Here is a 22,924-nt window from a genome sequence, read left to right as displayed (position 1 = left end):
GTTGAGTTCCGATGTAATTATGCCTTTTAGTGCACCAAGGATTGCATTACACCAGGAAACTTTCCCCCAAATTGTACTGTGCTAAAATACACTGGCAATAAACCACTTGGCATCAGACTTTCCAGAAGTTTGATCTGGGCTGACTATGTCAGGCTGAACTGACTTTTCATTCTCAGCTCTTCATGGCTCGTCTTCCCGCCTGCCTTGACACTTGCAGGGACCACCGCACCACAATCAGCTTTTTAAAAATGCATCAATGTGGGGCGAAAGCAGACGCCCCATCTTTTTAGTCTCTTTATGTTGGGGGCTTGTAGCCTTAAGTCCAGCATCATCTATGCCACCCTCATCATGACTGAACAGAGTTTTTTGTTGTGTCATGGTGAAAAGGAACCATTTGTCTCATCCCAAGTGTTTTCTCACTGCCATTTATATGACACTAGCCTAAGGGATATTTATGCTACTGTTTTGAATTGAGATTATAAAATATGAATACCAAGTGGTCTGCCATATCTAAAAATAATATTTTGCAGACTTCAATAAACATCGTTAAAAAGAAAATTAAGGATTTGCTTTAGAAAAATGAGATTTCAAATGCTTTGTTTAAGCCTCATTATGCTGAAAACTACAAGCTGCATGTAAGTCACTAGCTGTCACTCAATGAAGGTAAGGACAAATTTGTGACAAGAGCGAATGCTGAACTGGATGTAAGTTCAAGTCGGACCAATGAGGCAACTGAACCACACTGCCACCTACTGTCACCCACTGCCACACACTGCCACACACCGACACTCTTGGAACCAGTGGGACATACGGTAGCTTTTGCAAAGACACCTGTGGCTGAAGGAGAAACACGGAGGACGTGTTATTGTGTAGACGAGCTTTCCATCATGTGATTCTGTATCTAGGAAATGTAGGTGCTTTTTAGTGATGTAGGCCACCTCCGTTTCCTTGACAACCAAATGCCGGGAAATGCCAGGAGCTTCTTTTGGAAGCTGGTCATCTACTGGAGAGATATGGATCGTCACCATCTGGAATGAAAACACACTGCTCTATTAAATTGAAATACAAGAAAACACCCAAGAGAATGCCCCAGGGTTATCTATAAATAGTTAAGACCACTTCTTCAAACTGGCATTGACAATATACTTCTGTTAAATGATTTAGAAACTACTAAGAATTCACTTATCTGATTTATGTTTTAAAAAGATAGTCGCCGGGCGATGGTAGCGCACGCCTTTAATCCCAGCACTCGGGAGGCAGAGCCAGGCGGATCTCTGTGAGTTCGAGGCCAGCCTGGTCTCCAAAGCGAGTTCCAGGAAAAGGCGCGAAGCTGCACAGAGAAACCCTGTCCCGAAAAAAACAAAACAAAAACAAAAAAAAAAAAGATAGTCATCATGCCAGATGTGGTGACACACGCCTTTAATCCCAATACTCCAGAGGCAGAAGCAAAGGATCTCTGTGAGTTCAAGGCTAGTATGGTCTACATAACAAGTTCCAGGACAGCCAGGAATATATAGAGAGAGTATCTCAATTATATATATATATTATATATATATATATAGAGAGAGAGAGTATTCAATTATATATATTTTTTATTATTATACTTATTATATATATATATATATATATTCATTACAATTCTAGCTAATCCATTGGGAAGGTTAGGAAATGGGCATATAGAACACCAAGCACAATCCCGATATTTTTTCTATCTCCTTTCCAGTAATAACCTATGGGTCATTGCTCCCTCCCTCCATCAATAATCCTAGACACCTTGCTGTCACTCCTGGTTTCCCCTTTCCCACCCCCAGCCAACCCATTGCCAAGTTTCTACTTGCAAATTTTCTGTATCACTCTTGTAATTTCTTCCTTATGTGATTGCAACAGCCCAAGCTCCACTAGCTAATCTATACTTTTTATTAGCTTGAACTAACTTTAAAAATCACAAGTCAAATTAGTTAGTTCATTTCCCTCCAAACCTTAAAACAACCATCCAGGAAGTATCATTATTCAAGCTCCTTAGCATGCATGACATTCAAGACCTCTCACGGTTCACACATACTGTACTTTTCAACTTGATGTTTTATTGCCTTTCAACATGAACCCAACACTCTAGTAACACATGGTGGACTATCTTCCCCTCCCTCAGATCCACATCATATTGTTCCTTCAATCTAATGCTTTGGTCTTGCTGCCTCTAGGAATCCGATTATTTTCACTCTTGCAGGATCTTCTAGATTCATCTCCAGTTTCTCAGTTGGAACTGCTTCTGAACTTGGCTTCTCCCTTGCTGTTCTACCGAGTGGTTATGTTCCCCTCCAAGACTCGTCGTGGAACTTCAAGAGCAGTGCAACGGTTTTGAGATGATTGGATCAGGAGGGTTCTGCCCCCATGAGTGGATTGGGTCCCTAGAAATGCACGTGAGGGGAAAGCTTGTCCTTTCGTCATGTAAGAGTTTGTCCTCTTAGGAGAACAAGGCAACAAGGTGCCATGTTGGAAACAAAGAATTACCTTCACCAGACAAAGAGCCTTCCTGCTACATTGATCCTGGATTTTCCAGTCTTCCAACAGTAAGAAATGTTTCTGTTGTCTATAAATTATTCAGTTATTTTATTAGAGTGATTAAAAACTAAAGCCAGTTATCAAAATAAGAATACAAAGATAATCATAATTCTAGTCCCCTAAATCTATGTCATGATTTTTTTCTCCACTTACAATATTTTTCTAATCTACAAAGTTCAGAAATTCTCTATGGGCTTCCACAGCAATAGTGTGGATCAGCGAGTCTCTCCTTAATTGAAAAACTGGATTTAATAAGGAAACAATAGTTATTGTGCCTTCAAAGAGACCATTTTCCATGCTAATTTATTCTCCAATGTGTTCTTTATGAAAGAAGAATGGAAGAGCATGCTTTTTATCCCCTGTAGTAATTCTTGGTGGGCGCATTTTTCAACATGCTTTATGATCGCCTAAGTTGATGTGTCTTTACATATTTATGCATGCTCAAACAATTAGTGTGTGTGTCTGTGGGCAAGAGAAATTCCATTTCAGCAAACTCCACAGAGAAATAAAAGCATTCTCATTGTGCTGGAATCTGTTTATAACAAAGATATTATTAAGAACCCATTTCCAGGCAGAGTAGGAACCCATTTTCAAACCTGTCACCAGCCTCTGGACTCGAGCTTCCCTCAAGTCCTCCAGTGTCCTTGTGGCCGCAAGCACACACAGACAGATTTACAACGAATCAGAGTAACCAGAGAAAGGTCAGCACACAAAATGACTGTGTCACACCCTGACCCTCAGACGCAGGCTCAGCAATTACATTTCGCCAGGTGGCATCTGACTTTCTTGTGGCCTGAATTATTGATCCTTCATGTGCCCTGAGCTTGGATTCTAGCCTGCTCTTGATTTTCCTTCATTTGAGAATACCCAGTGTTATTTCTCAGTGCCAAGAATTACTTCCATTTTTAGAGCTGCCCACTCTATTAACTACAGTAGTTTTATATAAGCTTTTAGGAAAATACATTAAATGTTTGTTGAACAAGATGGCTTTTAAAGGCTGAAGACAGAGACAAGTAGAGATGCTGGGTAAAGAGATGGGGTGAACACACAACCTGAGCTAGGAAAGAGTCTTCATTTGCAATATTCAATATAAATGCAAATGTGATGTAAATAGTAGAGGTCCATATGGCTTAGGGAAAAGTGACAAGTAAAATACTATGTGAGGAACAGAGGCAACTTATAAATATTATCTATCATCAGATTGTTGAATCATTGGATGGGACACCTACAGATATACAGAGAGGGCCAGCTGTGTTTAAGAGCCTCCCCCCGCCACAAAAAAACCCTACATGCTGCATAAAGACAGGGCAATTTTGTAGCCTTCTCGCTCTGCCTTTCTTCCCTAGTCCATAAATATAAGAGCACAGAATCAGGAAAACATGTTATTGTGTCACTGGTTAAAAGCACTTACTGCTCTTGAAGAGGACTTAGGCTCCATTCCCAACATCTGCACGGCAGCTCACAACTGTCTATATCTCCAAGTCTAGGAGATCTAATGCCCTCTTCTGGTCTCCAAAAACACCCAAACATACATGCACCTATTTGTGTATGCATCACACACAAATAAATAAAAACAAATAATAATAATAAAAGAAACCCATCTATTATATGGAATAAATTTATAACCAGATATTTAGAATTTAGACTGATTTACTTGCCCAGATTTAGATAACTGTTTCAAGAGTTTTCATTAACTTGGTCTATATTATATATTTCTCTTCTTGTGCATAAAGAACATGATTTCTAAAATGCTTAAAAAGAAAAAAAGAAAGACACCCTGAAATCTCAATGCACAAAAAGACATAGAGCCTTATAAACATCCTATGATATTCTAGCAACAGCTTGAGCAGATGCACAGAACACTTAGAAATATATTCTGCTGATGGTTACCGTTCTGAGCTATTCAGTCTAGCACAATCTCCTACAGAGGCTCAGCCCAGAAACGATGGGTCAACTACATCTATGATACAAGGGGTGATTACTTTCCAAGGAGTTGACTTGTTAGTAAAAAAGCAGATGAATTCAGAGTTCTCCTTACACTTCCCACCCATCTTATCTTAAAGACATCACTGAGTTCTTCCGGTTTCAGATCTCTTCCTTCAGTATGTCCGTGTCAGCAAACAGATGCACAACTTGGTCTTTTGCCCACTGGCTGTTATCAGTGGCTGTAGCATTCTAAGAGTCCATCAGAGTAATAGGACACACACTTTAAGCATTCTTTCTTGAATAGGCTGGAGATTTTCTTGCATCCACATATATGCTACCTTTGAAGGTAGCAGGTATAAAATGACCAGCAACATACAGAGTCCATAATCACTTAATTTCAATTGCTCCTTTTGAAATTTAACCCCTACTCTCCACACTTTTACAATTGTCCATACTCTACACCAATCCCATATTTTATGATTTCTATGTGATAATGTTTGCTTCATCTTGTTTCTGCTTACTGTAGACTCAAATTATATCCTCTAGCACTAGTCAGATCTGAGATCTTAAAAACAACAAATAAAATCCATTTTTTTTTTTTTTTTTTTAGTATTTACCAGATGTCTGAAAGCTCAGTGTTTTCCCCATAATAATTCTCTTAGGAAGTTTCTATCACTTGCTTGAAAAACAAGTAAAGAGGAACGGAGGTTGATTAGCGATTGTCGGGAACAGGAGGAAAACTCAGGAAGTTTAAATTAAAGATCATTTAAATACTATCTTTAAAAAAATGTCTTCTTGGGTGTTGAGAAGTGAGCAAATTTATGAAGTTGTCTATGTATGTACTATGGCTAAGTAACCTTAGAAACAGTTACCATGTAGAAACTTGCAAAGTGCTTCAGAAAAGTGTGGGCACAGTACTGGGGGAGGGAAGCATACTTATTTTTGCCCAATCCGTTGCTTCTCAAACTTCGAATCTCAAAACCTGTGGTGATATATTGTGTACCCTAATAAACTTGCCTGAGGATCAGAGGACAGAGCCAGCCACTAGAGTAGATATAGAGGTCAGGCAGTGGTGGCTCACACCTTTAATCTCAGCACATGAGAGCTCATGCCTTTGCTTGAGAAGCACCCTTGCCTTTAATCCCAAGAAGTAATATGGCAGGGCAGAGAAAGGTATATAAGGAGTGAGGAAATAGGAACTCACTCTCTTTGGGCTGAGGATTTCATAGAGGTAAGAACTAGTGGCTGGCTGCTCTGCTTCTCTGATCTTTCAGCTTTCACCCTGATATCTGGCTCCGGGTTTTCTACTAAGAGACCATCTAAGATTCGAACAACATCTTGAACAACAAAACCCATTTTCATGTATTGTTTAATAACATCTCTTAGAGCAAATCTTGGTATTTAAAACTTTGGGGGGATGTTCTGAAATGGCCTCTCACCTGTGGCACTGAAAGATTTGGAGGGTCACAGCCGTCCAATAGGACAAATTCAAAAGAGTCTTCAAAGATTTCTCCCCCGAAGTGACGGTAGTAAACGATTCCGTTGAACAGGTCTCTCTGAAGGAAGCCAGGGACCGCATACCCTAAAGGCCCACAAAATACCACACAATTTTAGGCGTTGGGACCAATGAAGCTGAACTCACCTCTCAACATCTTCTCTGCTAGTGTGCTGTACAAAGCCAAAGATTTGCATTAAATATTTTTAACAAAATGCAGAGCAATGGACTAAAATTGCCCTGTCTCAATGTGGAGATTAACAATGGAAAAAATATTTCCAAAGAAGAGCTTTTATTTTAAATACAATAAAGAAGGTACATATTTGATCCACACTGTCAAATCCCTGACACCAAAATGTAAGCAAATATATTAATGGAATTATTTGAGTAGTCGTCTAGAATAAACCAAATATCTCCCATCATACTTATTTATTCTACTGCCCTTCTTGGCTGACTTAACTTTTAATAGTGTAATGGTTATCTTGAGCTTAGTGCCAGAACTTTCTACTACCTTAGGTAGTAGGTTGACTTAATATGAGTCAAGTTTCTACTGCAGAAGATGGGAAAACAATAATACTTTGCTTCATAAATCTGGTGTCTAATCTTACACAAATTTGACCACAATACAAAGTTCTTTAAGAAAGAATCAATTCCATTCCAACTATCTTATCTACCTAGAACTTACCTATCAGTCCTGGCCCTGGCTTCTTCATGATCTCCCCAGCCTGTGGGGACTTTGTGACATTAAAGAAGATGTAGTCATCACTGGAGTCCATGTCTGAAGCTCTCAGCATGGACCCTTGGATCAAGACGGTCTGGCCCTCTTCTAGCTCAATAACAACATTGGTTATGAGGAAGGGGGGGCTATCATCTTTAGGCAAGATGTTGATGGGGAACTTGTGCTGGCTGCTGTGCTGGCCATCGAATATCCTGAGAGCCACAAAGTCTTTAGTAGAGTCACTGTCGTCATGATGATAGCGAATGACTCCAGCCTGCAGGTCAGCCACGGTGAAGAGAAATCCTTTCCCCTCTGATGAAGAGAGCAGATGTGGTACTGAGTGATCAAGGGAGGCAGCAGAGGCAGCGGTTGAGAAAGGAACCACTACAGGACAGTGGGCTATGGGAAGCAGTGGCAATACAGATGCTCCCAAACTCACCGTGGGGTTGTGCCCTATAAACCATCGTAAACTGGAAATGTTCTAAGTCAAACACATAAAGAAGAGACCCTATGACATCCTCAAGAATTTCAAAACAAAACAAAATATAAGTCAAGGACAGTCTGTAGACTGAGCAGTTTAGTGAGCAATAGGATGCCGCGTCTGATATTGAACACCAGCTCTCCCGCTTACTACCTGTGTGGACTTGAGACTAGTGTTTGAGACTCTGTAAAACAGGGAAGATAATAATATTAGAGTTAATTTTAGGAGTCAACTAAGAGATACCGGACAGTTATGGACTTAAGACAAAATTGCAGAGGAAGAATGATCACTCTATCATTTGTCTGTCTATCTATCTATCTATCTATCTATCTATCTATCTATCTATCTATCTATCTACTTCTCTCTGTGTTTCTCTGTGTCTGTGTCTCTGTCTCTCTCTGAGTCATGTTCTTCTGCCCACCCCCACCTCTGACTTTGTGGGCTTTTCGACCTTAGACTCATACCTCTCTGGCAGTCACCCACCTTGTTTCCTAGGACTTCGACCTTGGACTGGACAAGAATTATTTCATCACTACCCTAGTTCTCAAGCTTTGGCCTAAGACTGAAATACTGGATTGGCTTTTCTGGACATAAACAGCAGTTCTTTCCACAAACACATCATGAGCTTTCTCTGTCTCCATAGATGCACACACATACAAAAACAAATCCCCATAAAAAATCTCCCCTTATATATTTGTATGCCTCCTATTGGTTTCATTTCTCTGGCAAATCCTGCCAAGCATAACTAGATACAAATAAAAATGGATGCAGATATGCCATGGCAACATCACAGAAGTCACACAGCAGTAAGCTTCTGATAAATATTGGTTAACTCTCAGGTCATTGTCATGATCTAGGGAAGCAGCATCAGCACCGAATGGGAAGCTATTAGAAATGCAATTCCTCAGGCTCTGCCCTTAATCAGAAATGCGGGAGATGGGACTCAACACCTATGTTTTACTAAGCCCCAACCCGAGGGTGGGTACATGCTAAAGTTTGAGAACCAGAGCTGGAGCCTGGTTCAAGCAGAGGTATAGATCCACATGTTAGTCACTTCCTGGTTTTCAAAATTGCAGGTTGTCTATTTGTAAACTAGGAACAATAATAGCATCTTACTTCATAGAGGCGAGGAAAATGAGAGACCACATATAGAATGGTTGGCCCAGTACAACACAGAGTGAAGGGTTGATAGATGTTAGTATGACTTTCTCCCCTCTCTGATTCCAGAACACCACCATACCATGGGTTACCTCCCCAGTTTCCACTTCTGCAGTATTAATAAACCCAGTTTCATTTCCTGTGTAGACTATTACAACACAAATGTAAGTCATTGCACTGGGCTTCTGGAAAACTTGTCAAGGACTGCAAACTTAGATGATGTGACTTCTCTTTTGTCCCTCTGTCTTTTCCTGGCTCGCAGACACACAGAAAACAACACCGGTTATGAAAGTGCTGCAGTAGCATGACCTCTGACCGACCCCTGGTCCTGACTGGCACACTCAGGTTTCAACTGTCTCCCACTGTCCTGGAAGCAGACAGAATTTACTGTAATCTGTTAGCTTTCCAATTCTGAATTCCCCAGTTACAAACGATGACAAGTGAAAGTTCTCTCTTTTCTTTATTGTTCAGTAAAGTAAGAGGATAATTGAACTAAATCCTCTTAGCACGTTATAAGGAACAGACTTTGATCATGACATGAACAGTGCTTTTATAAGGGTTATTACCTTCTTATCTATCATCCTTATCGTTACAAAGTCATGTCTTTTAAGCTTCTAAATTGTGGCAACTAATAACAATATAATAACATCATTATTACTGAAGCATTTTTAAAAGTTTTTCTCCCTGCTTTACAATATATTTCCCTGAAATATTTTGTCCTCCAACTGGGGACACCCATAGAGCAAACCTGAAGTTTGAGTAACGAGCCAAGCATTAGACTTAGTTCATAAGGGATGTGAGCATCCTACAGAGTTGAGTTTCAATATCCCCACATCATCTGACTGTAATGATTTCAGTTTGGAGGACATCCAAGAAGTGATACATAGGTCGGGCGGTGGTGGCACACGCCTTTAATCCCAGCACTCGGGAGGCAGAGCCAGGCGGATCTCTGTGAGTTCAAGGCCAGCCTGGGCTACCAAGTGAGTTCCAGGAAAGGCGCAAAGCTACACAGAGAAACCCTGTCTCGAAAAATCAAAAAAAAAAAAAAAAGAAGTGATACACATATTCTGTTAAATATGATTTGAGTGCATGCATGCTTGCGTGCGTGCATGTGTCTGTGTGTGTGTGTGTGTGTGTGTGTCTGTGTGTGTGTGTGTGTGTGTGTGTGTGTGTGTGTGTGTGTGTGTGTGTTCATGTGGATGAGCATCTACATGTATATGGGGGGAATGATTGGACATGCCAGAGATCAACCTCAACTCTCATTGCTCTGGGGCCCTACGCCTTATTTTTTTTTTTTTAATGTTTTTTAATGTAACATATATACGTGTTTTACTTGCATATATGTCTATGTGCCACATGCATGCCTGGTGCCTGTGGAAACCCAAAGAGGGAGTCAGAAGCCCCTGGAGCTGAAGTTAAAGATGGCTGTGAGCTGCCAGGTGGATGCTGATAATTGAACTCAGGCTTTCCGGAAGAGCAGCCGGTGCTCTTACCCACTGAGCCATCTCTCCAGCTCCTTCCACTTTGTTCTTCGAGAAGAACCTGTCACGGAGCTCTGGAGCTCATGGATCTGGCTAGGCTGGTTGACGAGGAAACCCCAGTGATGGGATTAAAAGCATGCACCCCCACACAGGTCTTTTATGCCGCACTAGCCCGGTGATGGGGTTTGCATTTGAAGAGAATAGTCCCCTGATTGGATTTTGGGTTCAACAGGCGGTAAATCATTCACCTCTTACTGTAAGCCGTCCGTGCTGCAGGCCACCAATGGTGACCAGCTGCACAGCACCAATGTCGTCATTGTCAACGATCTGAAGCTGTTCCCAGGTGATGGCCCGAGACTGCCCTTCCAAGAGATTCAGACCTACAAGAGAAAATACAGAAACATGTCCTACAACGTACCTGTCTAAGGTTAATGAGTTTTCACTCCTAAATCTATCTCAGAGTTGTATCTTCAAATGTTTTTCATGAAACTGGAATATAGCTTGTGTTTTTAGTAAACTGTGCTCTCATTGCAGTCTGACAGCTGATTCCTTAAGAACCATGATGACACCAGGAACTAAATGCTGAAGGGAAGAGCAGAAGTTAGGCTCACAGAGGCCCCTAGTTGAAATGCGTGCACAGAGTTGTCAGAGGTTATACCTATATGGTTTAAGTGGACAAGAGTGAGAAGGGGTTTTACATATGACTGAAGAGAACATACATATCCCATGGGGTAGGGAATGCATAGTACTTCAATATCCTTATATAGAGCTACTGTACCTGACAATGTTTAAGTGCCTGGCACTTTGCAAAATAAAATGCACATTAATTTCAACAATAACTAGAGATGGATTTATGCAGCTAAAGGAATGACATAAAACCTTTGCTTAGACTCAGTATGCCAGAGGAAGTCTGGAGAGTTTCTATCACTGGCAATAGGAGAAACACAGAATGAACCTTTGCTTAGACTCAGTATGCCAGAGGAAGTCTGGAGAGTTTCGATCACTGGTAATAGGAGAAACAGACTCTGAATGAAGTCCTGCATTACCATCAGACACCCTTATCCCTCAGTAGAACTGGGAGTTGACAGCTCACCCTATGCTCATCCACCTCTAACTCTTCTCAGATACACTGGCTATGTCTGCTTCAAGGAGACACCAGAACAACAGAGTAATCCATATATCTTTCTGAAAAGTTGTGGCCAGCTCAGCCATATCTCCTGCTAGAGCTCGGGCTGTGAGCAGCTTTGCTTCCCCACAAGCTCCTGCCATGATGTGCTACCTCATCCCAGCCCCAAAGCAATGGGCCCAACTATCCTGGACTGGATTTCTAAACCTGTGCTAGCCTATCCTCCTTATAAGTTGGTTGTCAGGACAGGGTCGATACAGGATCTGCCTCAAAGTCTGTTTCTGGGGGAAACTGGGCTAAGGCAGCTATGACTGTAAGAACAACAAAAAGGAAGAAGTGAGAAGAGGAAGGAAGGGAGGAAGAGAGAGAGGGGAGCTAAAGAGGGAGGGAAAGAGCCAGGAAGAGAGGGAGGATGAGGATAAGTGAAAGACAAGCAAATGCAAATAAGCCCCTCGGCTGCTGAAAAGCCTCCCAGGTTCTTGGGGCGGTACTGGGAATCCAATATAGGGTTTCTGAAGTGACATGTGCACACACAGCACATGTGTGGCATCGTGGGATACATCAGAGGAGCATCCAAGAAGACTAAAAGTCAACTGACACATCAAAATGCTAACAGCAACAATATCCTTATTATATATAGTGGGGAAATGATGTTATTCTTCTACTTAATATATTCTCTAACTTTTCCATTGTAGCAGATACCAAGTTCATAATAAGCAAAAATTCATTTTAAAAAGGATTATAATGTCTGCAGCAGCCAGACCCAGACCTGGAGCTCCCTTGACGCATCTGAGCATCATGTATCATACATACAGATGACTCCATCTCCTCACTAAAACACAGTGACCTACACGAAAGTAGCATTGCTATTCAACTTTGGTTGATCAATTTTTTCATTTCTCTCATTACCCCTCGAATAGCCAGAATTATTAGCCTAAGCTTAGAACTGGAATCAGACATGGATATATTCCTCTTAACATGACCTACAGCGCCACTTGAAAGCATGTTTTGAATGTCATTGATGGTATTAGTGAGAAAGGAAAAGCCATTTGCATTCCACATGTGCATCTGATCTAAATATATGAATCACATTCCCAGTCTACTTGAAATTGAGTGGCAGTGTAAAGCCCTCTTTTCTTTTTTTTTTTAAGCTGCTTAAGCTCTTATTTACTTATTTTGGTTTCCATGCAACCCACAGCACATAGAGTGAGTTCCAGGCTCCACCTTGCTCCCACTCCCCTGCAAACTGAGTCAGAGAGACCCCCTCTCTCTCCATCCTACTCTCAGTCAGTGTCACAGGCAGCCACGGTCTGACTGCATTCAGTTGAGATGGGGACACTTTTATGGTGTCTCTCCCAAAGATGGAAGGTAGCCAGAGGACTCAAGGATGCTGGATTTCCGTTTCTCACCAGCTACTAGGAAAAAGCAGAACAGAGATAACTGTCTGCTGGTTTGGGTCTGTCTGGGTTTCCATTACCTCATGGACGAAATGGAATAAAAGTATTTTTCTTGACCCATCCACTTCCTTGTATCTCCCTCGGGACTACTCCCACACCTGTATTCCAGGACACCCGGGGCGCGTTTGTGTCTGCTGTTCTGATGGAGATGTGGACGGTGATGGGAGCACTCCTCTCAAAGAAGAAGTCATACACCTCCAGCTCCATCTGGAAACAAACAAGTCAACGCTAGCCATACACAGACAAATTCAGGCTATAGTCCCATTAGTTCTGGACACACACACACACACACACACACACACACACACACACACACGGCAAAAATGGGTCCAGATTTGGTGTTGCTGTTCTCTCTTGCTTTAAATTTAATTCTATTTTTAAAATTAACTTTATAACCAATTGAGGAAAAAAATCATATCCTATAAATCACCCCTTTTAATACATGTAAATTTACCAAGTTGCACAATCATCTCCTGAGTAACCTGCTTTTCCATTACCCCAAAGGTCCTCATGTCCATTACTGTTCCCCCTCCACACCACTCAGCCTACCCAAGGGCCAGTATCTGCTTTATGTCTCTATATAGTTGCCCTTTCTAGAAATTTCACTTAATCACACTGTTTCCAGTATGGAGCTATTCTGAACAATTTCACTAAAACATTCAAAGAAAAAGGTGTTACTTTATTATAGGAAGTAACTTATTTGTGTTAGGTCACTCATTTCATTCCTACATACTATTTTTTGGTTCTGGTTTTTAATTCTTTAATTGACCATGATTGTAAATATTTGGAGGGTAGAGTATACACAAAGACATGCATGTCTACACACTGTGCCCTAATCAGATCAGGGTACCTGACATATCTATCTTATCAACGCTTGCATGTATCATTTCCCAGTGTAGGGAACATACAAATCCTCTCTACTATTTTGAAACACACACTCTAGTGCTATTATTTATTATTTTATGTGTGTATGTACGTAAGAATACAGTCTATAAAGAACATGTATATTCAGGGGTAGAAGCCTGGGTGTGCACAGAGACCAGAGGAGGAGAGTTTGTGTCCTACTCTCTTTGCTGTATGCCCTTGGAACAGGGTGTCTTACTGAGCAGGAGCTAGGCTAACAGCCAGCAATCTCCCGTCTCCACCCTTTCCATGGCCCTCAGGACTCTAATGCCGTTGTGGACTTCTGATTTCTCTGGACAACTGAGAGCTAGGGCCACACGCAGTCCCACCTGGATTTCACACCACAGCCATGGGCTGGAACTAAAGCTGATGCTCGCCAAGACAAAAGACCTTCTTTCTTCAGCCTGTCAGACCAGTGTCTCTTCGGGCAGCCTCCTCTGAGAACCTGAGGATCCAGCAGACCCAAGGGCTAATGGAAAGCGGCTTTCCAATACTTATTCGAAATCCACCAGGCTGGACGCTTTCCTCCCTTCCTTCTCACCTTGTAATGTCTCCTCTCCGGATAGCTGCTGTTTGGTGGCTGGTAGGCAACTTGCATGTGACTTAGATCCTTCCAGGTGAACGAAGAGATGGGTCTGGTGTGATCCAGCAGGTGGGTCACATAGCCCTGGAGCGGGGCTTTGGTGATGTTGAACACCAACAAGGGTTTGGGGGTCTCATCTTCCTCACAGTCCAGGACTGAGGTTGTCAGGGGCATCAGGATGAATTGGTCCACCTCCAGGACAAACATGGCCATGAATGCAGCCCTCGGGGCCTGGTTAGGAATGCCCACTCGAATAGAGACAGGCAACCACGCGCTCTCTGACTTTTGAAAGAGAGAAAAAATAAAAAGGAGGGAATGACAGGAATGAAGTTGTAATGTGCATGGTTAATGTCACCCCATATAATGAAGCTGCAGCCCAGAGGATGGCCCAGCTGTGACCACCAGCTACATCTTAGCATCACGCGCAGACCATCAGAAACTACCTCCAGATGTTCACTTTATTATTCCAAGGAGGAAACCAGAAAACTGGCAATCTAGAGCTTCCCAATGATGCCAGTGTGCAAAAAAGATTTGGAATGGGGCACCTGTTTTGGTATCAGAACGAACTATGTGTGTGACTGTGTGTGTGTGTGTGTGTGTGTGTGTGTGTGTGTGTGTGTGTCCGTGCACATGAGCATTGTGTGCATCACATTCATGCAGGAGCCCGTGGAGGACAGAAGAGGGCATTGGATCCCCTGGAACTGGAGGTACAGGTGGTTGTGAGTCACATGTGGATGCAAGAACAGTGGGTGTTCTTAACCGCTGAGCTGTCTGCCCAGCCCTGTGCTTGGAGCTTTAGTACTTGTTATTTGTATGATGTTAGTTAGACTAGTTCCACAGTTCCTAAATCCCATGCTCCTCTCACCTATAAATGGAATATAAATGGAAACTCTAGACTCCTATATATTAAATGAAACCATGAAAATAAAGCACCAGGCAGTGTCTGCACAGCCACCAGTGACCTCTGCAGGCCACGTGGTTTCAAAGGTGGCAGAGGAAGGGGGGGAGTGTTTTTGTCTTCATCCCTGTGCGCTTGTGCAGCTCAAGGGGGTTGTCCAGTTGCCTAACAGAACAAGGGAACTGCACGGGACCACTGAAGCTGGAAATGCACCCTCCCCAAATGAGAGAGCCACACTCAGAAAATGGCACCATGACATTGAGGTCTCGGTGAGGGGTATGGGAGGAAGAAGCCTGAGAGCAGTAGGCCTTTGCTGTCATGGGTCTGATGTGACCCACTGCTGCGAGAAGCAGGCTCGGTGATCGAAATCACAATTGTCCCACACACTGGAGTTCTGAATACTGGGCCTGGAGTAGGGAGAGAATGTTCAGGCAAGTTTTCTTCACTTGCTCTTAGCTGAAAGACTGACAGATGATAGCCTACATCAGTCTCAACTGAAGTCCACAAATTAAAAAAAAAAAATAGAGAGATAGAGAGAGAGAGACACATCGGATCTCAAAAGTAAGAAATGCTATCTGTATTCAAAATGTATGTGAGTCTGTTGACTCCAGACTCTGGAACACTCTTGATTACTCTAGGAAACAATAATATCAAGAAAGATAGAGAAGACTTATCTGGGGAGAAGGGTGCTGAGCTGACTCCCCAGCCAAGCTCCCCAAACCCATGAAGGCTGAGGCTGGGGTAATACCATGTTCCTTTAGAGTCTTACACTGTCCAGGCGCAGCAGGCAGAGGGCTACTTCAAGGACCACCCCTGAGGAAGAATTGCCCGAAACAGAATAATGGTGGCCCATCCTCATTTAATACTTGGGAGTCCAGAATTTCTATTTCTAAGTGGGGAGACCCAGAGACTTAAAAGTTAGAGATCTTGTTTAGATTCAAACTGTCCTTGTGTATGTCAGCAACTGACATGTGAATGTTCCCATGCCACATGGGGCAGAGGACTGGCTCTGGGGTCATTCTGGATCCTGACCTATGGAGACCATTCTTCAGAAGACAAAAGTCCAGCACCATTAACCTGGAGAGATAAATCATACTCTACTGACTGCAATAAACATTGCAGGTGGTGGCCAAGGCTAGGGAGGAGTGAACCCTCCCTTCTGGGACGGAGGGAGAGGCTCTGAGATGGAGCTTTCCAGAGAAATCAGGAAATTACACAGAGACAACAAAGCAACCTGAAACATCTGGCCAGCTCAGGGAGTGTGAAATCATTTTCAACTGGTTCCCAGGTAGGTGAGACCTCCCTCCCCAGTACCCTCCCTCTCAATCCCCAGCCCAAGCACCAGCAGAAGGTTCAGAAATTAACCAGCAACATCTGGAAGAAGAGACACTCAAAAGAGAACCAGAGGAACCAGGCCTCTTTTCCCCACAGCAGAGCGACAAAAAGAGCGTTATTCTGAGGTACCGCAGGGACTGTATCTGCCCATGACATGTCACTGGAAAACAACAGTGAAGAGAAATCTTGGTCTTAAAGAACTAGGACTCAACAGTGAGACCATTAAGTGTAGAGCTAAAATCTAAATAAGCCCATTCTTCTTCTTTTTTTTCCTCTGAGACAGGATTTCTCTGTGTAGTCCTGGCAGTCCTGGAACTCACTCTACAGTCCAGGCTGGTCTCAAACACACAGAGATCCACCTGTCTCTGCCTCCCGAGTGCTGAGACTAAAGGCACTGCCACCACATCGTGGGGCTCTAAATACGTTCTTTGAAATGTCAAAAAAAGAAAAAGAAAGGACACAACTGTCAATAGTACGAACTTACTTAAAAGACAGATTGTGTAAGAAATGATGAGACACAATGGCCTTATATCAGAAATGAAATTTCCAGTGGTATTAATGGAGCCTGGGAACTGCCACACGGAAAGAGACTAGAACAATCTTCAAGCATAGGAAGGAGTCAAAAGAGCCCTCTGCAATTCTGGATTTTAAATAAGATTAATATAAGTTAAAGAATATTTGTTTACTTTCTTATTGTGCTGGGAATCAAACCCAGACCTTGTGCATGCTAGAAAAGTACCCTAACACTAAGTGACTATTTCCAGTCTTTAGAATACTTCTTAAATTTAAACAAAATACAAAGTGAAAGAAAGGACTTTCAAATGTGCAAAATTCGGTCAAATGAAATATACCGCACTCTGTAAGACAAGTGTGCAGGTTGTGTGTGTGTGTGTGTGTGTGCGCGCGCGTGCGTGCGTGCGTGCGTGCGTGCGTGCGTGCGTGTGTGTGTGTGTGTGTATGTGTGTGTGTGTGTGTGTGTGTGTGTGTGTGTTATACTGAGAATCAAATCCAAGACTTTGCACATGCTAGGAGATATTTCCTTTTTACTGACAAGAATACATAAATAAGTTAACAGAAAAAGCTACATGTTTCCATTATTACTATAATATAGTTTATATTTCCTTAATCAAGAAAAAAATTTAAAAAGTCAAGAAAATGCCCAGTCACGTGGACCTCCCATAAAAGACACTTGGGATTCATAGAAAGATTGAAAGTAAAAGTGTAACCCAGATTTATGATGTAAAAAACAACCAGAGTGGCCACATTCATTTCAAATAGATAGAATCAAGGCAAGAAGCATTAAAGAGGACAATGTGTCCAGCTGAAACAGACAGACCACTCGAGACAAAAACTGCCCACAAGCAACATTATATTTAGTATTGTTCTGACCAAACGGGTGGAGAAGAGAGCAGAAGTAAAAGGAATAATTACAGGAAAAGAAGGCCCAAATTATCATCATTAGTAAAGATATAATTATGGTCTTTTGAAGCCCAGAGAATCGAAAATTTCTTAAAATAATTGAATTTAGGAAAGAAGCCAGATAAAGGAAAATTATACCAAAAAGTTGCGTTCCTATTTACCGTCAATAACCAATGAAAAGACACCATGAGAGGAAAAAAATCTGTTCCCGGTAATTTCACAAGAACTTCTCAGGACTGGACTTCAGAAATGTGCTCGACTCACACAGAGGAAAGTCTCCTTTCCATAGACACATACAATGACGTTTGTCCAGCGGGAAGAGATGCTCTGAATGAGGAGACTCAGGTTGGCCAAGTTCTCACAGGCCAACTCCTCAAAGAATTTTCGGTTTTGACCTAATGTTGATTTAAAACAAACAACTTATAGGCTTTGAAAGTAACCTACTTAATAATTTGTCTGGAACCAGAAATCAGGCAAGAATGGCTGAGGAAAGTCTAAAGATGAGCGGTGCCAGGGCCTTCACGTCATGGATCAGATCACACAGCTGTGGCACTTAGGGGTGACATGGTACCATCAAAGAAAGAAGAGGGGAAAAGGAACAAGAAGTTAGCCTATGGGTCACTTCTACAACGGAAGGATTGTCTACTATCCCTGGGAAACAAGTACGTACTTCTAACAAACAGCTCTGCAGATTTGGCTACCTGGAGAAAAACAATTCCTTACACTTCACTGTGCAATCAAACTTACCTTAGGTGTTACGAAGACAAATGTGAAGAGGATGGCCTTTAAAATCATAGAAGAAACTGGGCTGCAGGTGTCCCTCAGTGGATAGGGCACTTGCCTAGCACTCATGAGAGCCTCCACGCAGTCCCCAAGACTGATAGTAATTAATTAATTAATTAATTAATCAATTAATTAATGTAGAAGAGTAAAATTATGTGTGAGTGGACATTTAGTCTCTTGGCAAGAATGATCAGTACAGCCACAAAAGTAACCGAAGGACAAGACTCAAAGCTGTGCAGATAAATTGATGCCATGAATCAAAATGAGCACCATGGTCCTCACAGTGTCTGTGTGCAAGAAAATGGTTATCAATGACATCAGTTTTATTTCCTTCTTATTTTCCCATGTGTTTAATGTTTTTCTCAGTGTGCACACGGCCCTCACATTTATTTAGAAATGAACCTGTTTCGTGACTTGTCAAAATGAAAAAAACAAAGAAGCTCATTTAGAAGGACAACCTCACCATGAAAGTGACCCAAAAACACAAATAAAGCCTTTGACACAGTGAGGGAACAATTATGAAAAAAATCAATCAAAAAGAAAAATATATAACATTTTTAGTGGAGGGAAGAAGTCCTTGATAATGAAGGGAGTTTTGTAACAAAACAAACAGACAATATGTGTTAGTGCCGTGGAATCCAGTTTTGATTCCACCAGTCATAAGACAACCATACATAAACAGCAAGGCCACCACTATGAACAGGAGGCTGCGCTACACTAGTACTTCAAACCTGGCTGGTCACAAGTTATTTCTGTTGGTGGCTGTTTAGCAATAGTGTACACAAGCTCTGTAGCAAGCATTTTACAAGGATTGTCTCACTGAGCGCCCTCAGTTACTAAGAGTTAGGCTGCAGTACCCTCACTTAAGATGAAGAAAATGAGACATAAAGTCCCAAGTCAGATGGCTAGTTAAATATGTATATCTGAACCCAGGGACCCTGGGCACCAGCATTCCTAACTACTAGCTACAGACAGGGAAACCTATCCTTTGAAAAGCTCCCTGGCTGATGTGGGTGATCAAGTGGGCAAGATGCCCTGTAAGTTTTACTCCCAGATCTGAACTATAAAATTCTGCAGTCTTGTTTCATCATTTTCTAATCATTTGCGGAATCACCAATTTCTTGGGTACTGATATTCACCACTAGACTGGGTTTATTTGGAGAAACGCTTGTGGGAAGGCAGAGAGTAATCCTGGAGGTCTTACCCAAAGTCGCCCTGGATCATCTCATAGTGGCATAAACCTGGGCCGCATCTGCAGGGGCACTGTTTCCCCCATTTCCCAAACGAATCATAGAATATGTGAGCATTGGAGTGACATACTAAATATTTCATAAAGTTTCATCCATGTTGAATCATCATTCCAGTGTGAAAAAAAATTGAAAGGAGGAGGGCCAGGAAAATGAAGACATAGAAAGCTGAAGGAGCCTTTGGGGACCCCTCCCCTCAGTGACCCAGGACCCCATCCTAAGGTCTGATAATGCACAAGTGGTACATTCCACTGCAGATGTGAAATGGGACTAGGCCGTCTTGCCTCTTGGTGACTTGTGGCCTTATAGAGAAGATGCCTTGATATCAAGGAGGGAAAAAGGAACACTGGAGAAAAGGTTTTACAAAGGGTCAACCCATAAACAATGTTGAAGAGGAGCTAGGGTGTAGGTGTGAGGCCAAGTCCGCTCTTACCATACACAGGGTTTCAAGTTCAATCTTCAGTGCGTGTGTTTTCTCGCATTCACACATGTACATCCCATACACACACACACACACACACACACACACACACACATAAAATATATATATATACACACATATATATGTGTATACACACACACACACACACACACACACACATACATTGGCGGTGTAGAGCTACAGAAGAGACAAAGACGGAAACTACATGCTAATTTTACGTGCCTAAGCTGCTGGTTGAAGTGCTTCCAGGCACAACCCACAAGCCTGAAGTCGTGCCCTCAGTAACACAGGAACTCTTCTGCACAGACACCAGCATGGGCACCCCCATGGAACTGCTTTCTTACAATGAACCAGCTAAGGACACCAAAGCGTAACTCCAGACTCTACCTTGTACGTGGCTTTACTCCTTCGGTCCGTGAGATCCAGCTGGATGGCAATATAATCAACGTTGGGCGATGGGGGTTGTGTGTGTTGGTAATGAAGCCCCATCAGCAGGAACTCCTCACAGCTCACTTTCAGACTTCCCACTTTCTGCAGTCCCAGGGCACAGCTTCCACCTGGACACTTCAGTCCTTCCCCCAGTTCTAGAAGGCACAGCACTGAATTGAGACAGCCGCTTGACCACAATGACGGTACAAACCCAAAACCCATCCTCCTGCCTCACTCACTGCCCCAGGACACTTATACATGGACCTTCCAATTATTCACTGACTAGATTGTCACTGTTCTGAAAGGTCATAAATTCCTTTACTAGAAAAATAAAAATAAAAATAGTTGACCAGTTGTCTCATCTGGCTTTGCCCACCAAAAGATAGGCTCAGGAAAAAATAATTAAAGAGGGGTTTGTGGTATCTGGATATCTCTGACAAATATGCCAGTAGCTCACTGTGGAAGTCACAGCCCAGCCACTGTTTCCTTTTACATTACACAACCTCACGTGGGCTGTCTCCCCCAGAAATCCCACCGCCCCGGCCCTGGGTGGTCTTTTAAACAAACCCTCCCTTAACCCTTCTCGACCCCTTGAAGCAGCCTGTTTTGAAGCCATGGTTACCTCTAAAAGACTCTGTCTCTCCCAGCTGTCTTTTCACCCTTGCTCTGCTTCTTAATCCAGTGATTGTGATAACAAAACGACATGCCTGATGCTCAGCTTTAGCTGTAAGCTTCTGTCCAAAATCCCAGGTAGCACTGCTTATCTCTGGGTCTTCCTATAGTTGCTAGAATACCACTATGCAGATAGAAAAGCATTCAAAATGTACTGACTGACTAACACAAGGAGCACTGTGAAATATAGTAACCAAATGAATTCCACAGGGGGAATTCAGTCAACATCCTGGATTTCAGTCCTGGCTGCTACCCACAGTCTTTACTAGAACACAACCCAGTAATCCTCAGTAAAGAAAACCTGCTCTCACCACCGCTGTCCATTGCTATAATCATACCAGGAAACTCACAAGCACTATAATGACCTGTGCTAAGTACACTTGTCCTTACTCCATCTTTACACAGCCTTGTGGAATGGCCGTTCTCTTTTCCCATCTAACGGAGGCTTAAACCCATTGGTAAGTAAATTGATAAGGGAAAAAGACAAACAGCAAACCCAGGTATTTCTGATTCTGACTCCAAATTCACAGCCTTAACTCACCTACATTTTTCTTTTGTTTTTTGAATGTGTTTTTAGTTACACTTTAATTTTATTTATTTTGTGGAACTCAGTTTTCTCCCTCTACCATGTAGGCCTGATGATCAAATTTAGGCCAGCAGGCTTGAAGGTCCCACTGGTGCGCACACGTGTGTGTGTGTGTGTGTGTGTGTGTGTGTGTGTGTGTGTGTGTGTGTGTGTGTGTGTGTGTTGTGTGTCCAAAAGAACTTGTGCCACAGTATGAGTTTGGAGGTCAGAGGACAATTTGGAGGAGTAGGTTTTCTCCTTACTCCATGTGGTTTACAGGCATTGACCTCAGATCAGGCTTGGTGACAAGTACCTTTATCCACTGAGCCATCTCACTAGCCCTAACTTACATTTTCAACAAGCTAAAAACATACTTGTTAAGTAGAACTATTCACCATAGTGAAAGATGAGCGTTTACAGACATTTTGGTCAGTTTTGGTAACCTTAACTATTAAGAGGTACATACGGGTCTCAGGAAAAAAGCTGTGGGGCTGATCTCCACGAGGTCCCTCTGGCTTACGATTCAGCACAACCAGCTTGCCATGGGCTGGCAGCTGAGTGCCCATTGGGTCCAGTCTGATGGTGCAGTCCAGGTTGGCTGTCCTATCATAATCAAATTGGAGCAGGTTCTTATCAATGGCTTGGGATAAGCCGTAGAATTCAGTCACTTCCAGCATATTGCTGCTTAGACGGATGATGTTACAGTCTGGCTCCACAAGATGGACTCGGAAGAGAAAGGTTTCCATGAAGGTGTCAGTTTCAGTAAATCTGGAGAGAGAACAGGGTCAAGGGTATATTTATGGGTGCACAGATTATTCTGAGACTTGTACACTCATCTTAAACATTGCCCTTCATGAGCAGGGTATGGTGATGTATGCCTCTAATCCCAGCTGAGGCATTTCCTCCCAGAGTATCAGCTTGCACTCCAAGAGGCAAGACCAGGGGTCCCAATAGCATGCCCCAAGATCCTTTCAGGCAATCTGGGCTTTTTAATAAAATTCGCTAATCAGTTTTATTACCAGTTTGAGGACAGCCTGGGATAAAGACTGCATTTGAGGCTAGCCTGGGCAATTTAGTGAGCTCCTAATTCAAAGAAAATCAAGGCCAAAGCAAAATAACAACAAAAATTGTCCTTTACAAAATGTGTACTTTCAGGTGGAGTTTGGTTCTATTTCTTCCTTGACTTTTGGCCCCCTGTTTCAATGGCTTCGTCTCTACCTTTGGGCCAATGCTTTTTCCTACCA

The 22,924-nt window shown here is 42.5% G+C and overlaps 1 protein-coding gene across 5 annotated transcripts in view; it reads right to left on the bottom strand.

Moving 5' to 3' along the window:
• Frem1 (FRAS1 related extracellular matrix 1) overlaps positions 1–22,924 on the bottom strand; it is a 150,454-nt gene that overhangs the window by 92,670 nt on the left and 34,860 nt on the right. For 3 of the 5 annotated variants that reach the window (XM_052717551.1, XM_052717550.1, XM_052717548.1), the window contains exons 5-12: positions 22,147–22,448; positions 20,402–20,598; positions 13,849–14,172; positions 12,503–12,611; positions 10,070–10,201; positions 6,669–7,013; positions 5,928–6,070; positions 832–1,028 (exon numbers count right to left, since the gene is read on the bottom strand). In XM_052717551.1, coding sequence (XP_052573511.1) covers positions 832–1,028; positions 5,928–6,070; positions 6,669–7,013; positions 10,070–10,201; positions 12,503–12,611; positions 13,849–14,172; positions 20,402–20,598; positions 22,147–22,448 — 1,749 coding nt within the window. Of the gene's footprint in view, positions 1–831; positions 1,029–5,927; positions 6,071–6,668; positions 7,014–10,069; positions 10,202–12,424; positions 12,612–13,848; positions 14,173–20,401; positions 20,599–22,146; positions 22,449–22,924 lie in introns of those variants that run through there. The other 2 variants (XM_052717549.1, XM_052717553.1) reach the window with 2 other exon arrangements.

Source organism: Peromyscus californicus, unplaced genomic scaffold, assembly GCF_007827085.1.
Source record: "Peromyscus californicus insignis strain IS unplaced genomic scaffold, ASM782708v3 Scaffold_5__1_contigs__length_169319896, whole genome shotgun sequence".
NCBI lineage: Eukaryota > Metazoa > Chordata > Mammalia > Rodentia > Cricetidae > Peromyscus > Peromyscus californicus.
The sequence above is the reverse complement of the archived record's forward strand: the minus strand, read 5'-3'. Positions and strand labels throughout refer to the sequence as shown.